The sequence below is a fragment of the Pholis gunnellus genome (genome assembly GCF_910591455.1).
Source record: "Pholis gunnellus genome assembly, chromosome: 16".
Classification (NCBI taxonomy): Eukaryota; Metazoa; Chordata; class Actinopteri; order Perciformes; family Pholidae; genus Pholis; species Pholis gunnellus.
Window position 1 is genome coordinate 1,532,683 of NC_136543.1, and position 17,410 is coordinate 1,550,092.

General features: G+C 43.0%; 2 protein-coding genes across 2 annotated transcripts; one reads left to right on the plus strand and one right to left on the minus strand.

Moving 5' to 3' along the window:
* The first annotated feature begins 1,671 nt into the window (after positions 1 to 1,671).
* pex11b (peroxisomal biogenesis factor 11 beta) lies at positions 1,672 to 6,195 on the plus strand. The gene is made up of 4 exons (XM_079176014.1): positions 1,672 to 2,047; positions 2,815 to 2,930; positions 3,011 to 3,212; positions 4,079 to 6,195. The coding sequence occupies exons 1-4, from the start codon at positions 1,992 to 1,994 to the stop codon at positions 4,464 to 4,466; spliced, it is 762 nt and encodes a 253-aa protein (XP_079032140.1). The 5' UTR covers positions 1,672 to 1,991; the 3' UTR covers positions 4,467 to 6,195.
* Positions 6,196 to 6,358: 163 nt separating this feature from the next.
* On the minus strand, positions 6,359 to 16,569 carry ilf2 (interleukin enhancer binding factor 2). The gene is made up of 15 exons (XM_079176013.1): positions 16,439 to 16,569; positions 15,861 to 15,920; positions 14,325 to 14,367; positions 11,244 to 11,348; positions 11,072 to 11,149; positions 10,675 to 10,777; positions 9,949 to 10,014; positions 9,549 to 9,665; positions 8,605 to 8,683; positions 8,403 to 8,490; positions 8,168 to 8,229; positions 7,962 to 8,076; positions 7,639 to 7,729; positions 6,887 to 7,047; positions 6,359 to 6,572 (listed from the first exon to the last, which is right to left on the minus strand). The coding sequence occupies exons 1-14, from the start codon at positions 16,441 to 16,443 to the stop codon at positions 6,896 to 6,898; spliced, it is 1,164 nt and encodes a 387-aa protein (XP_079032139.1). The 5' UTR covers positions 16,444 to 16,569; the 3' UTR covers positions 6,359 to 6,572; positions 6,887 to 6,895.
* Positions 16,570 to 17,410: the final 841 nt, after the last annotated feature.

The following is a 17,410-nucleotide window of genomic DNA, read 5'->3' on the forward strand; positions in this document are numbered from 1 at the left end:
ATAATAGGAACAAGCTCAATATGTATCGTCTCTGTTAAATGGCTGCTGTCTTACTAGCAGCTGGTAGAAAACTCACCGTCAGGGAATCGAACCCTGGTCTCCCCGCGTGACAAGCAGAGATACTGTCCACTATACTAACGAGGACTGCACTAGTAGCATTTTTGGCTGGTAAAAAAAAGTGGCGCTGTTCCGGCCATTAAATGGAACTCTTAAAGCTATACATGGGAGGCTTTAAGTGTAGTAGATATTTACTGTCACTCAATGACATAGCAGCTGTGACTGAATCCATTCGGAAATCATGTCGTCTGGCATCTGAAATGTTTGCAGTCAAGTGTGAATGGTATATTGAGTCTGGGCACGTGCATAAAAATAATTTTCAGTGGTTTCCGTAGTGTAGTGGTTATCGCGTTTGCTTCACACGCGAAAGGTCCCCCGTTCGAAACTGAGCGGAAACACTATTCTATGTTCCTGCTTACTCCACACAATAAAACTCTACTTAGTGGAATTGTCAGAAACTGGATAATTAGTAAAACTGACCTAGGGTTTGCTTTTCCTCCACACAATCAAAGTCTTCTGAGCTGCGTTCCCAGCAAACTGGATGAAAAGAAGCACTATGTGAATAATGTTTTCTCTCAGAGATACTTGAACTCTGTCATTTGGGGCAGCCACTCACTCCCACCCAGGGCTGAGGAATCCTCCACTTTCTGATTAAGAGCCAAGGCTTTGTAATTGTAGGTGCTAACTGTAATCCTGACCGCTTCACACTTGACTGCAAACTGCCCCAGTGTGTGCTGAATGTCACGGCCTGATGAAGCCAATAGATCAACATCATCTGCAAACATACATTGGGAAAGAGATTTCTGAAACTCTTATTGAGTGTCTGTAATTTATGAATTTATTATTTTTTTATTTATTCGGTCCAAAATGTAAAGGCATTAATAGCCGAATCAGAGTTATTTTCCTTTCTCTGTTCATGTGGCGGGGGAGTTAAAGAGCTCTGTGGGCCCATAGAATGGATATAAGAAGTGGTCTTTGCCATGTTGACTTATTACCACCAGTGAACATAAGTGACCATATTTGAACTGTGGAGCAGTGACGTAGAGACGCTGTATACGTCTCTGGTAGAGACCTGTCAATCACTGTGTAGCCCCGCCCTACAGCACCCCCTGCTTTATGGTCTGTCTGACTCTAAATGGAACATCATTTACTAAACATCATGCTGTATTGAAGAAGACTTGAAACTAGAGATTGAGACCATAAACTCATGTTTACAATGTTTACTGAGGTAATAAATCAAGAGAGAAGTAGTCATTTTCTCATAGACTTCTATACAATCTGACTTGTTTTGCAACCCTGATGGCCATTTAAATGAATGCAAGTTCAAGACAGGAGACAAACAAGTTCAGCTTAAAAGGGCTTTATTGACATTTATGAATGGAACGGGTTTAATATCCAGAATATAACTTCTGTATGACGTTACTTTAATCTTTTTTATTTTTTTACAAATAATAACATTATTATTGTGTTTCAATGACAGTCATGTTACACACTCCGGTACAGTAGATGGTGGCATACACCTTAAACGTTGGTTTTAGTCCGCCAATCAACTGAAAGAAGAAGAAGAAGAAGAAGAAGAAGAAGAAGAAGAAGAAGAAGAAGAAGAAGGGCTTCCGTAGTTCTATACTCGGAAGTCGAACTTATTTTGTTTCATGCGCCACTCGCGATTGAGCAACTTTGATAGAAATAAACAGGGTTCTCTTTATACATCAGTCACACATTCTGTTGTGTGCAAGGAAAGCGAAACTGCAAGTTAAACTCTTCTGTGATAAAAGCTCTCCTCAAAATATTGCTTTTGACAGTAAATAAGAGAATCTAGCTAGCTGCTAACTAGTGGTTAGCTCAAGAGTTTCTGACATCAGCAGGTTACGTTAGCAGGTTGACGGCGAACTAGTGAAGTAGCAGCGGTTACAGGCCGAGAACAACCAGCCAGCATGGACTCATGGGTGAGGTTTAACGCCCAGAGCCAAGCCAAGGAGAGAGTCATCAGGTAATGTTACAACTTTAACGATAACATTTGAATCGCACTTTAAGTAAGCTACAAACGTTAATGTGAACTTTAAAGTACTCGTTGTAGTTCGCTTGTTAGCTAACACTACATCGCTGCTAGCATAATGATCATTCAGTGGCTAGTTTGTTGTCATTACTATAATGCAGATATTAAAGAATGAAATTGAGTTGTTCTGACTTGGTTTATATATTTCATTTGTAAGATTATTTCTGTCGCCAGTGGCTCTATGGTTCAGTGCGCTGTGGGAGAAGCCCTTCACTCTGTTGGAAGGTTTTGCCCCCTTTACTTCGACTTTGGCTCAACTAAATCCTTGAGAGGGAAGTTAGCATAGAAAGCTAGCCTCCAGACTAGCCTGGTCCTGAGGGAGTCACTTATGTTTCATGAAGGAGGTTTAAATCAGGCTGACCTCGGGTTTTATAAACTAGCCAGAAGTGAGATTAGCGAGGTATGTTCAGCCTAAAAGCAAAGTGATTATCAGGTGATTTAGCTGTAGGGCACTCTGCTGCTTGATATCTGTCATTTACTGACAGACATCACCATATTAGTCTGACACCAGACACAGGCATTTTTCAAAGGATACAGAACCAACTAACTACCTCTGTACTGGAGACACTGTTTCTAAATGAAACCAAACTTAGTTTGCTATTTCTGTACCAACACCAATACATAACATATTGGTAGCAAGCTGATACCAGCAGATGTACTGGCATGGCCTATTAACCCTTTATCTGTATGGTGACTCACAGGGCTGCCCAGTATGCCTGCACTCTGCTGGGCTACACTCTACAGAAGGGCGGAGCCACGGCTGAACTTCTCAAGACTGTCAGTCAGCTGGAAGCACACATGAGCATGACAAGAAAGTGTGAGTGGAGTAGCCAGTCGAGTTGTTTTCCCGGAACCAAAGCTGAAGGGTTGTGGGTAATGTGCATATGTGTCCCACAGTGCTGCGTCTGGGGAACTCTGTTGAGGCGCTGGAGGCTGCCAAGAGAGCGATACACCTTTCTGACAGCGTGCTGAGGCTGTGCCTGACCATCAGCCACCTCAACAGAGCCATGTATTTTGTCTGTGACAACGTCCTGTGGGCTGGAAAAACAGGCCTCATCTCCAAACTGGACCAGCACAAATGGAGTCAGAGATCTTTCAGGTGAGTCGCCTTCTTTTTTGTGTATGTTTCAATGACAAATGCATCTATAACACCTTTTTAAATAAATATAAATAATCAGTAACCATCTTTGTGTTAAAGAAAATAAACTGAAGCTGATTCAACGCTTTTTAAATGGAATTACACAATATCTTTATGAGATAATATTTGCTGAAAATACAGAATTGAATAAAGTGATCTGAGCTGAGAGAGCTGAGCCGGAAGGCAAAGCTCTCAATTTACTGGTCGGTCTACGTTCCTACCCTCACCTATGGTCACGAATTCTGGGTCGTGACCGAAAGGACAAGGTGGCCGGGCTCAGCCTTAGAGATAGGGTAAGGAGCTCGGACATCAGGAGGGAACTTGGAGTCGAGCCGCTACTCCTTCGCATCGAAAGGAGTCAGCTGAGGTGATTCGGGCATCTAATTAGGATGCCTCCTGGAGGTTTTCCGGGCACGTCCAACTGGGAGGAGACCCCGGGAGATCCAGAACACGCTGGAGGGATTATATCTCCCAGCCGGCCTGGGAACGCCAGCTGTAGGGCAGATCCCCCAGTATGAGCTGGAAAATGTTGCGGGCGAGAGGGAAGTCTGGGTCAGCCTGCTTGGCCTGCTGCCACCGCGACCCGACCCCGGATAAGCGGAGGGAAATGGATGGATGGATGGATCTGAGCTGTAGAAATCTGATCTAGGATTAAGAGACCGTGTGATTTTGTTATAATTTAAAATAGCAGACTCCTAAATGTTTGATTGAAATGGATTTAATCAATAAAATTGATTTTTAAAGAAATCAAATCAGGATTTAAAACACCATGTCTTTCTCATTTCTAAACAATGACTGTATGTAAAAGTGTGTTGTTGCATCTGCAGGTACTACCTCTTTGCTCTGATCCTCAACCTGACTCGAGATGTGTACGAGCTCCACCTACTCATCGAGTGTGAAGGGCCTTACAGAGCCTCCAAAGCCCCACACTCACCCAACCCCAGCACAACCCTGGCAGCAGACCACTTGTCCTCCCCCTCCACACCTGCCACTTCAGCATGGATTCGCCGACAGCTCCACCTGCTGGTGACGGTGCTGTACAGCAACCCGCCGCTGCTGTTGGACCTGGTGAAGAACAGTTGTGATATCTTCATCCCTTTAGACCGGCTAGGGATTTACCCCACAGGGCCAGGCTTTGTCGGGGCCTGTGGCCTGGCCTCCTCTGTCCTCTCCATCCTCACCATGGTCCACCCCTGGCTCAAACTCAAGCCATGAACCCAGATCCAAAGTGGGGATGGAACCACAAGGCGGACAGAGTTGAGAATCTAGCACACAGATTATTCTGTAAAGACAGCAGCTGCTGTAAACACGACTTGGAATAGTGGCAGCGCATTGAAATCCTCAAACAGCTTTTTCCACTCTGCATCACATACTGCTTACACTAATTATCAGCTCGCAGCTGATTACTGACCTGCATGTTTGAACTGATCAAGGTTACGGCTTCAGATGGAAGAAAAGTTGTGAGCCAGCAGTGTAGCAGTGCATGCATAAAGCTAGCCCTCATCCATGATAGACTTCTACACATCACAGCGCTGCATCGTCCTCTCCCCTGAGATCAAGTATTTACAGGAAGGATTTTGAAAATAAAAACTCATCCGATGTCTTCTTAGAGGCATACAAGGAGGGAACAAAGCACATCAGTAAAATACAAACTAATTAATACAACTTGATAAACCCTGACATACGGTTTCCTTCCAGTGAAGTCTGTAACAGGCCACAATACACAGAGTACCATGGTGATGTGGGGCTTTATCTGAGCTCAAATGGCTTTCTGCAGCTGCTCCACTCGTCCCCCGCAGCGACGACTCACTCCACGGGTTTCTGGTCCAGCATCTAGCAATTGAATTTTTCGGACACAAAAATCAAGGTGCTTGTGTGTGATGTGGTCCCCAAATACTCATTCCCTCCTAATTGTTCCATTCCTGTAATCCAGTGCCAACCGTGCCAACGCACCCATCATGCAGCGCTACGGGAGCCATTGCAATATTTACAGCAATCGGGCTGAATGCTTCCAAAACGATTGATTTCAACAACAACCAATCATAATTTCATCAGCCAATAGAATAACTGCAGAAATAGTTATTACAATTGCCAAAAATATAATGCATATATATATGTGTGTATATATATATATATATATGTATATATATTTTTATATATATGTGAATACCATATATATGTAAATATATATATTGGGTTTCTATTAGCCAATCAGTGTTTAGACACACACATTTAGTGAACTTGATGGCAGCTCCCCTGCCTGTGTTCATCATGTCGCTCTCTTTATGGAATGGGCCTGGATGTCCGGTTGCTGCTGGCAGAATGCACCGTCGTCGTGTCTGGTGACCCGCCTTACTCTGCCTTTGTAAGGCGGGTCGTCATTCAATCAATCGCAATATCAGTCAAAATATTTGCAATAAAATGTTTTTAAATTGAGCAGCCCAAAGGAGTACAAACCAATAAGAGGTTAAGGGGGGTGATAACTTGGCCATCATAGAAAAAACTCATTTGCGTCTGGCCCGTCATAATAATAATAATAAGCATCCATTTGTTTTCCTCCTGACGTCACAGCTTACCCAGTCATAGCAGCTAGCGAGCGTTTGGCCACTCAGTGGCAGCAAAGCACATTGTGAAGGGCAAGCAGGATTGTGAGCCAGAGTGGATATGCTGTTTGAGATTACAGTGAGCAGGTTTAAGGAGACACATGATCAGGATGAACATCTTTTTGACAATACTTGCACACAAGGTAGAGTGTTGGTGTGAAGAGAGTGGACACCCGTTTAGTCTGTATGTGAGGTGAGATGTCTATTTCAGATGCTAGGTTGTAAAATGTGTAGCTCACTAATCAACGCTGTAACTTTTGGGATTTATAGTTCATCTAGCCCTGCCTGTATTATGTTACCATGCAGACTGGACCCAACGACTAATAAAACATTCAGCCATGTCACTTTCCATCAGTAAACATGTACGTATGTTGTCAGACATTTACACTCATCTACATGTGTGTGTGTGCTGCAATCCTCTCGTTTTGTTGATTGTTGCTGCTGAGAGCGGGACAGTTTGATCTACTTTCATTTTGGCTCAAAGAACAAGACTCGAGCTAAATAAAAAACAAAAACAACATTTAATTCAGGATGTTACTATTGCAACGAGGAAGTAAAAACCAAACAAAAGTAAAAACAACAATAAAAACTGATGAGAAATGAGGCCAGTCGGGACCAGGGACCTTCGGGTGGAACATGTTCCCGGCTGGCGTTTCTGTTCAGGTACACACCAGCTGAGAGGATTTCTTCAACTTGGCTTGTTGGTGGTAAGCTTAGACTGTGGAAAGAGCAGAGAAGTGGGTTAGTGAACCGGTTATGGTATATTTACATGAACCGCTGTATTGTGGTTGATCTCAAAACCTGTACTACTCAGGCCTGATAGACCTATGTTCATTTGAATTTAATTGACATAATGTATGAGCTTTGAGACGGGTCGTCCGGTCACAGACAAACCTGTGGCCAATCAGTGCATATTATCCAAAAGCTATTTGGAAAAACTAATCGGATCTGCTTGAATTAAGCCCAAAGGTGATGAGTTTGCATGGCTGAAACTATGAATTGCTAAAGCTCTGTGAATGTGGAGATGCTCACCTGAAGCCATCAGTCCTGGGTCTCCATACTCTCATCCTCTCCATCTCCTCCCTCCTCCAGAGCTTCGTCTTCCTCCTCCTTTCTCTCTGGAGGTTTCTCATAGGCCTTCTCTGACGGAGTGACAATCACACCGTCCCATGTGGACATCTCAGTTGCCAAGTCTGCAACAACAGAGACACATCATTTATTATTTTACTGTGAATGCAGGCACAATTTGTAGAATCACAAACCAGTTTAGAGAATGTAGAAACAGAAATGCACAGAAAAAAAGGCCACATTCATTGTTACTTCCCACTTGGACTGCTGAAGTCTCATATTAGCAATAGATTAATAGATTGCTTGAAAGGAATCATTTCACACCAGTATGAAGTCAAATGAAACCAAAATATTGGTCTGAAGTCTACATAAGGTGCCAGCATGTTAAAAATGGCAAAGGGGTATGCCTGTGTTGTGTATGGGCCCCTGGCACTGTGTGGCTAACCAGGTGACTGATCAATGCCACTCGCTGACAGCTGATGGCTTTGGATGGAAAATGCATCCCAACAGAACCGTTGTATTGTTTATACCGTTTCTTTGTGCTTTTAACCCGCGTTGTATTCTCTGTACTTGTAGAACTACGTTTGTGTAGTCTGGGTTAGTGGTATTAATGGCTGTCAAGGTGTGTGGTAAGAAAAGGTTTTGGAAATGTAAGCACTTTAACCTGACATTGTGGTGATGAGTTTGTAAACAGGAAGAGAAGGAAATGATCTTACAGCTGGCATCTCCCTCGAGGCCAAGGACCTTCCTGTAACCTCCGTGAGAGAGCACCCTCACCAGAGTCTGAGCTGTGAAGCACACCATGTCCTACACACACACACACACACACACACACACACACACACACACACACACACACACACACACACACACACACACACACACACACACACACACACACACACACACACACACACACACACACACACACACACACACACACACACACACGTTAGCACACCGTCATCGTGTTCATTAAAATAGATGACGCTCTCCAACATCTTAAGGAGTTGAATGACCAAGCTGCAGTCAGACCTACCTGTTGTTCCAGAGTCATGACTGTGTGCACTCTGAAGTTTCCACTCTCACACGGGTCAGTGATGCCCACAGAGCCGGGCAGAAAGAGACCAGCAGCTAGCATCTGCAGGCAGCGCCTTCAAAACACACGAGTCCAACACAAATGTGAAAACAATGTGATCTAAAGTGATGGTGTCCAGGTGAACGCTGAAGCGAGTAGAAACCAACCTATAGGCCACATTCAGGGACAGGGGCTGCCTGGACGGGTTGTTCATCACCGCAGAGTGGCCCTGGAACACAATGGACATATGACCTCATCTCTGGTAAAACACGTACCCAGAATATCATTCAAGGCTTGAGCTGGACATGCAATTACATGCTTTTGTTCTTTGTTTTAAATCTGGCAGTGGTGTGTGGTCCAACATCTGGACTCGGGTGTTAAGCAGCAGACTTGTGGTCTTACCAGCAGGTCCAGGATCCAGGGAGTGAGGGGTTCAAAACCAGGGAAGCGCAGCCTCAGGTCCTTCAGCAGGCGAATCAGCACTTTGACCCTGAAGATTATAAACATGGAATAATCCAATAAATTCATGGGAGCATATTGTGTGGTCATGCCTATGCATAAAAGAGAACAGCAAGCCTGACGGAGCTGAAGGAGACTTCCTCACGTTGACTGAGAGGCGTTCTCCTCAAACCAGCGGGCATGGCGGATGGCAGCAAGAGCACTCTGCAGCACTTTGATGTCCACTGAAGGAAAAAACAAAAAGAATTAACCCTAGGATCACCATCTGGAGTTGAACCAGGCACCTGATAGCTCATAGTGAGCATCAATTGGGACACACACACACACACACACACACACACACACACACACACACACACACACACACACACACACACACACACACACACACACACACACACACACACACACACACACACACACACACACACACACACACACAGAGAGTAGGTTCTATCCTCACAAATTCTATTATAAATTGTGGTAACATGGAATGACTTATCAGAACTAAAAGAAAGAGGAAAAACTTTGGACCCAAACCTTGTATGAAATTTGTTGAGGATTAAATCACACAAAAAGGTTTTGGAGAGAAGCTAAGGATGAGTAATCCTTGATCTATCTTCAGAATCACAATGAGGTCTGATGATATGGTTTCTGTTCAGAAGCTACTTTTAGGGCAGAAAGGCTTTGACTAAATGTAGTAAACCAAAGAGGGTAACAGTACCGTCAGTACTTATACCATAGTGACACACCGACATGGAAAGAAACCTGCAGCTGAAGGAGTCAACTATCACTGCGAGAAAGCAGACTTTGTTTCCCCTTTAAATAGCACATAATGATCTAAAACCAAAGGTCCAATACAAAGAACAAACAAAAACGCATTTCTTTTGAAATATCATCTTTTAAAAGGCATCTCTATACCTTTATCACAGAGTGCAGAGAGAAGACAGTAAATGAGGGCCCCGACTCGACTAGAGCTCATGGTGGGTGTGTTAACTCCTGAGCTACGGGGTTAAATGCTGTGTGTGTGTGTGTGTGTGTGTGTGTGTGTGTGTGTGTGTGTGTGTGTGTGCGTGTGCTCGCTCTTACAGTGCAGCTCGGGGTCCAGCTTGCGCAGGTTGGGAGGGACGGTGGTGATGAGGATCTTGACAGTGGCATCAGCTGAACTGATCTCAAAGCCCGTCTCATTGGTCAGCATGGACAGCACTGAAAGCAGCAGATACACAGCACATTAGCAATGGTACAGCTGGCTTGGTTAGTTTCACAGAACAGCCTGCAACTAAACTCGGTCTCACAAACTGTCGGGAGTCCCGCATTGAACAACAAGATGTGTGGAGCCCACCCTCCGGTTCCCCCTCAAGTTGGCACTGTTAGCTCGGTTGCCCTTGTTAGCTGCTAGCCTTCGGCTCACGTCGGCACTACATACACTCAGAATTTAGAAACTTTAAAGCGCACATCTATTTATCCAAACAGTCCCTTGGTGACTTACCTTCAGTGGCGTCCTGTGTGCGAAGGGTCTCCACTACTTTGTTGCCGAGAGCAGCAACTGCCTCCACTGTAAAAGAAAAAGTCATCATCACAAATGGCTCTGAATGAAGCCCCGCTGTCAGGATGGCTGATCCAAAGGCTGTCGACATCCAGTGACCAACTCACGTTTTGTCCTAAAAATCTAAACGGGAAAACTGTCAAATCCCCAAAGCTGGAATCAAATGTCTGGTCAGATTTACAGTCTTGTTTAACCAGAGAATAACAGTTACACATTGCTGCTCTTATCATTTATGATCTTTGACTTCTTTTGTTAAACGGACAAAAAGCTCCGTAGAACAACATGTTCATACTGCACTTCTCAAAATAAGGCATTTTGGTATCAGTAGTTAAAGTCAGGTATTGTATCAGCACTAGTACTGACGCATCTTAAACTGTACCCAGTCCCAGTAAGGGATCGGCATGTCAGTGGGGACATGGTCCTAGCAGAAAGACAAACCCCTTTACAATCCAGGTCTCAAAAGGATGCAGCTCGTCTTATGGAAACGGATGGAGCGTTGTGAATCCGAGGCTCTGAACACAACCAGATTCTATGAACAGTCCCCTCACTGCCTGACTGTCTGCTAACCCCTCCATATGATATCTGAGTCACATCCAGAAGCCTTCAAAGGTTATAAACCAATCAGTACAGTAGCAGCAGGTCTTTGGATCATGAAGTCTAATCACTCACGTGTAGGGAGGATCTTGAGGATAACAACCAGGTCAGCCACATTGTGTCCCGTCGTCATGGTGCCCTTCTTGTAAGAGCCCACCTGACGCACCTCTTCAATTTGCTGTGACAAACACGGGCACAACATTATTACTGTATTCATTACTCATTTTGAAAACCTCAGATTTAGTCAAACAGAAGATCAACAGTCTAATCTGAACATATTTGCACTGAACTACGTTATTTTTATATACTTAATGTCACATTCAATGTTTAGTCTTATAATGCTGTATAGTCTTGAATTTAGTTCACATTGATACATTGTTAAACTCTGAGCGGGTATGTTCATTGAAAGCTTCTGTGCTCATCACAGACTCATTCAGGTGTTACATGGTGCAGTGAAAGAACAACCGCTCACCACTTCAAAGTTGCCCGGTGCAACAATCAGGTTGTCGATGACATTGTTGATCTTTGTGACCAGAGACAAGATGGAGGACTAAATGCAGGAAGAAAGTAATACACATTCCATCAGTGAACGTAAGCAACACACTGCATGAAGAGAAACAGGTGAGGCAGGTTGGGGGACTCACCTGTTCTGCAGGTGTGGGGCTCAGGTCCTGGTTTCTTTTCAGCAGACACTCACTGAAAGCAGTCTCATCCGGTGCCGGCTTCACTCTGGGGAAGGCCATCTCACACTTGCAATAAACAACATCCTCCTTCAGTACTGGGACCCGACTGGGACCGTCCCCATGTGTGAGAGGGCCTAACCCCCACAGTTGACCCATATTGAGTAACCATCCCACCGTAAGACACATATCTTCTTTCAAAATAATCAGTATGGTTCTCCAACTAACAAGGTTATCCACAATTTTAAGTTTGATGTAAAATAAATACATATCTAAAATGTTGGCCTTACTTTTAATTAGCAAAAAAGCAGAGGGCAGTACAGGGCTTAAATAAAGGTTTGGTGCGGTTTTAGGCTTCAGTCCATACCAACACGCCTGAAAACGAATATCACATGAGAATAAACGACACTGGGCAAACAGGAAACAGGACGTTGATTGGTTGTTTAGTTACAGAGAATACAACATAGTATTCTAGTACTCGTTAATAATAAAAGGTTGGGCTTATTACTTAAGATCTTTCTCTATAATCTGGCTTTAATTACTCAAACACACAAATTTAGTCAAAAAAGAAACTCATTTTTCAAACTTACTCCACTGAAGTCTTTCATGTGGAGGGATAGGTTCTGGAACGCTTTGCAGCTTTTGTACTTCTCAGGGTACCATCTATTATCACCCATCATTTTAATATTGGAATTAGACATAGGCCTATTTAAAGTGATTCAAATCTAATACGCTTGTTAATATCTTCTCACGCCTCTGAACTACCAAATGAAATAAATGAACGACGCAAAATACAGAACCTGACCCGGGAGGATTGAGCGCCTTTATAGTCTTCCGACCACTCAAAGCACTTGATACGACATGTCAACACACACATTTGCACACGCATTTCTACACTGAGGGCAGGGGCTGCCATGCAAGGTGCCACCTGACCACCAGGACTCCAACACTGATACGCTGCTGGAACAGCCTGCAGGAGAATCTGTTGGACATGGACTAGTGGAGCCGGGGATCAAACCGCCGATCCTCTGACTGAAGGACGACCCTGCTCTACACTGTCACCCTGTTATAGTTTGTTATGTTTCTAGTATTATGTTCCAAAATGCAAATGTTACTTTGTGTTATCAGTCATTGAGGACGGCTCCCTGTGTTGGATGCTGCAGGGTTCACACTGCAGACAGCGGACACGAGTCTCTCCTATTGTAATATTTACAATCAGAGTGCGCTCGGCTAGACAAACTATAGTATGCCGCCTCAAGCAGCTTTTACTGTATTATGTTCTATAATAAACAAAGCATTCATATCATAGCTAAACCGATTATATATTAAATATCTGTGATAGGCGATTATAAACTTGATATGTCGGTCCAAAATGTCATCACTTTATCCTATTAGACATGTGTGAAATTGTCATAATTAGCATATGAATTCTCAGTGACCTTGACCTCCCCATCAGTTCATCGAGTCCAGGTGGATGTTTGTGCCACGTTTCTAGCAGCCCTGAGATATCACTTTCAAGCGATAGTACGGATGTCAGTTCACAGTCACCGTGACCACCAACATCTCTAAGAGTCCGGGTGGAGGTTTTTTGCCAAATTTGAAGAAATGACCTCCAAGTGACATGTTGTGCTGACGAGAAGAGACCGGACAGACAACCCGAGAACATTATGCCTCCGACATTGCCCGTTGACGGTGCCAAGAAATACAAATCGACGTATTTTAATTTGTACTATTTTGGAACAAAAAGTGTGAAATGATGGATAACCTTGTTTGTTAGCTTTCCGACAATCAGAAAACCAAACTGTAGAGATGCATCACTTTTTTCAGACCGAGATTTTACTTGCCGACACGGTACCGATACGAGTACTTAATAATACCACCAACAATAACAATAACTTTGTTGCGGACATTGCAACATTGAAAATAGTGTTTTCCTGATAAAAACACAGCATAGTTCTTTGCAGTAATCACACAGACAGAACGTATGTAAGGACATAACTTTAAAAAGGTACAATGTGGAAGATCTGGCCAGATTTTCAGACCTCATCATCAGAATGTTGAGAGGTTACGGTGTTCACGTCAGGGGAAAGACATCCATGTATTGTGTCGAGTCACTGTAGGGTCCAGTCTGTGTCAACAATACACCCATGATCTGAAGATCCGCCTCTTAGTCAATTAGTAAACTAATGCCTAGTTCACGCCACACAACTTCAGGCCTGATTTTACGCTGGCAGGCCGTTTGAACTACAGGACAGTAGTCCAGATAGGAGGCAAATCACACATATCGGGGCGCGGGCGCCATCTGTGACTCCAAAGACGCGAGCCGAGAGTCTTGCTGGTGCCTCGCAGGCGCATTCCAGATATCTAGCATTCTAAATATCTGGCTCTGTCAAGCAGCTACAGTCAATGAGAGGCCAAGACACAGGTCAAAGGGTAGCCTAGCCTGTAGCCTCCCTGTGTGAGCCAAGTGTTACATTTGCAGTCAATGTCGTTGCACCTAGGGTGTTGGATGTTTGTATGAATAAACACAACACAGTGACTGATCTTCAGAGCAGAGACGTGTGGAAACAGGTTGTGGTGGTGTGTAAGCCTTTGTCTCAGTTTTACAGATCTGGAAATTAAATCAACCAACTGATTAGTCGACAAAATCGGAAGAGTGTTAAGTCGACTAAGAATTTCTTTGGTGGAGGGCAGCTCAAAGATGTAGATTGTATGGACCCAGTAGTCAGGGTAAAATACTACACCCTATTTCTTTGGAGCATGTGGCTAGTGATTACACATTGTACCTTCAACACCTTCTGAAAAACATCTCATCTTCCTGTAATGATGTACAGGTGTACTCCAGGACCCTGTGACATCACTGCTGGATGAGATTACAGGAGCAACAGAGCACACTTCTCAAAGTGATGCTGGCTGCAGTCAGAGGTGAAGCTTTCAACCAGCGAGTGCAGTGAAACAGCTTTCTAGCCTGATGGAACGTTGCTCTTTAAAGCATACGGCAGTCACATGTTGAGGCCCCCCCCCAATCCAAGGTTTTTTACTCACCACATAGAAATCAAATGGGATGTGTGGGACAAATGGACGGTACCTAAACAGGAATTTAGAAAAGATCAACAGTTTGTAGTTTCGTGATAATAACTTCAATCAGTGGCCATAAAAGGAATATCTGATGGAAATCATTTGGGACATCAAGTTGGATGGATGGTACCAAATTAGTGGTAGGTGATATTGATCAAAGTTGTCGTCATTACTGTCACAACATATCAATAACAACACGATTCTGTTTCATTCCGAATGCTCAAGTTTCAATATGTTCATAATACTTCTGACAAAGTCTGGCTGAGAATAAATCAGGACTTAAGACATCTAAGAATTCATTTTAAACTGGGCTCAGTGTGACCGTTTTTCATATGGGTTTTGATTAAACAGATAAGACATGGGATGATATGAACATTTATAAACGATCATGTGGCCAAAATATTTGTGCTTAACGATATTATCCCAATTATCATTAAAATATGCTTAAAACTCTTAAAATGTAACTAAAACATACAGCAATCACGTGACATTATAAGTGACATTATTTTCGTGGGACATAAATAAATATGGTAATTATAAGTTGTAAATGATACGGATGGACGGAGACACTTTGAATGACAATGCTGCATAAATACATTCTCTACCATGACAGCGAGCTAGACAGCTTTCTCAAGTTACTCATGACAATATTTAGGATTGTCCCAATAATGGAAATTCATCACCATCAATTTTGTGAATGTTTTTTATTGCGATCTGATCGTATCTCCTGTAATCTGATCTGTATCCGTGTACACAGACGTGTGTACACAGAGCTATTTTGGTGATTAAAAACGTGTTTCATCACCAACAACATTCTGCAGGTGGAAATTGTCTCTGAAGTGCTGCTAGTGGTTGAAAGCTGTTTTATTAAATCTCGTTTTGCTTAAACATTTGTAGAGACAATTATATCAAACTAAATATGATCATTATTAGGCCTGACCCCTTGTAGTCGAGTGGTCAAATAACTGTTTTAGTCAAGTAAGATCTCTTTGGTCGGGTCATAGTTTTTAAATGCTTTATTAATGAATGACTTATTTCTGAGCACATCTCTGGTAAACACAAGGTTTAAAGTGATTATTTTAAACTGTTTACTGAAGCGATTAAATCAAATGATCAACTAGGCAACAGAATCAGGGAGTGTTAGTCGACTCTATATTCATAGTTTTTCAGCAGTCAAACATACCTGATGATGTTTAGGTATCCTTAAAGTCTAATAGAAGTTAAGGAATTAGCAGTGAAGTCTGTATTAAATGACTTGAGGGAAATAAAATGTCTTTGGCATATGGCAGAGTTTATCATGTTAACATGTTAGATAGTCTTTATTGCTCCAGGAAGGACATCTGTTTTCACATTCATGGCACACAAGATAAATGATGTCTATGCAGAGCTGCTGTGGCAAACGGGACAACGATCCTGAAGGTGTGTAGTTAGCTGCGTTAACTATATGTTTAAAACTGAATTATATGACGCCTATAAGAAGTTAGTAAATGAAAGCGAACTTACCCCTGGACCAGACCTCCACGGGAGCCGAAGCGGCCTCCCCGGCCACGGCCGCGGTCCCCTCTGGACACGAACACAAAACACAATGATAGCTCGGATCTTCTCATTTACATTTACAAATCAAAGCTAGCGTTAACAGCAATGATTCCGTGGCAACTCATTAGGGCACTACGTAATCCCATAGCGTAAATGGCTGTTATCTCACTAAAATAACGCATCGACTGCTTCTTTCCCATCCACATCGGAATATGTCATTCATTCATTCATGTAGCTTCTTGGCTAGGCAATTTTAGCTAACGTCAGCCTACTGTGAAGTCTTTGAATTTATCTTAACCTCTGTCAAAGTAAAGGAATGAAACTATATATACGCTTCACGGTGATGGCACATAGTAATAAATAACGCTAATAAATTGGCTAACTTACCTCTTCAACACGTTAGCTAGTAGTACCAGCGTGCAAACAATGCACGCTGCTAGCTTCAAGTTAGCTAGGGTAAGGACTAGCTGACGACTACGGTCAACACTTTGGTTGTAAAAGACTAAAACAACGGAATTCAATGTTAAAAATGGAAATATAATTACCTCATTGCGTACGACGTTTTGATAATATAATGCGGAAATCCTAGGAGAACTATGGACCGGCTCTCTGTGATGCTACTGCTGCGGAGGCTACAACTGATTCTACTGCTGTTGCAGCAGTTTCTTCTTCTTCGGTGTCAATAGCGAATTACAACCAGATGGAGCATTATTGCCACCTACTGTGCTTCTCTTCTTCCTCTTCTGGTTTTACGGAGGTTGTCATCCAGTTTATTGGTACATTACCGCCACCTTCTGCTCCGGAGTGTGAATCAGCCAATAGACTTACACTATTTACCCCAAAACAAAACAGAACAAAACAAACAAAATCTAACAAAAATAATAATAAAATAAAAAAATACAACTACAAACAAAAACAAGCACTCTAACCATCACCCTTGTACCTTATCCCTGCATTTCAATCATACCCTAAAAAAACCCCTGTGTTCTTTAAGAAAGCTAACAGTACCCTAACATGTGCTCTCTCACCCATGCTCAGTACTCCTTTCAGTGAGCATTCATGCACCCCTAATTCCCTCAGATTATTCCTCATCATCTCTCTCTGCATCTCATACTCACTACTCACCACTATGTGCTCAACTGACTCCTCTTCTCCACATCCTTCACACAACCCTGTCTGGTGTTTCCCTTTCATTTTCAGTGTTTTGTTTAATGCACTATGGCCCAACCTTAAACTTGTCCACACAGTTTCCTCTCTCCTATTCCTACTTCCTACCCTGGTAACTTTGACGCTCTTTTGAATATGATATAAATGTCTCCCTTTCTCCTCTCTGTCCCACCTATTTTGCCACATTTGGTTGATATTTTCCCAGATAATACATTTGACCTCTGCCTTACTGACACTAATCTTCATTTCTATGTTTCCTTTCTTTAAAGCCCTCTTTGCCAACTCATCCGCCCTCTCATTCCCACTCACCCCTACATGTGCTGGAACCCACAGGGGTTTAACCAAACCTC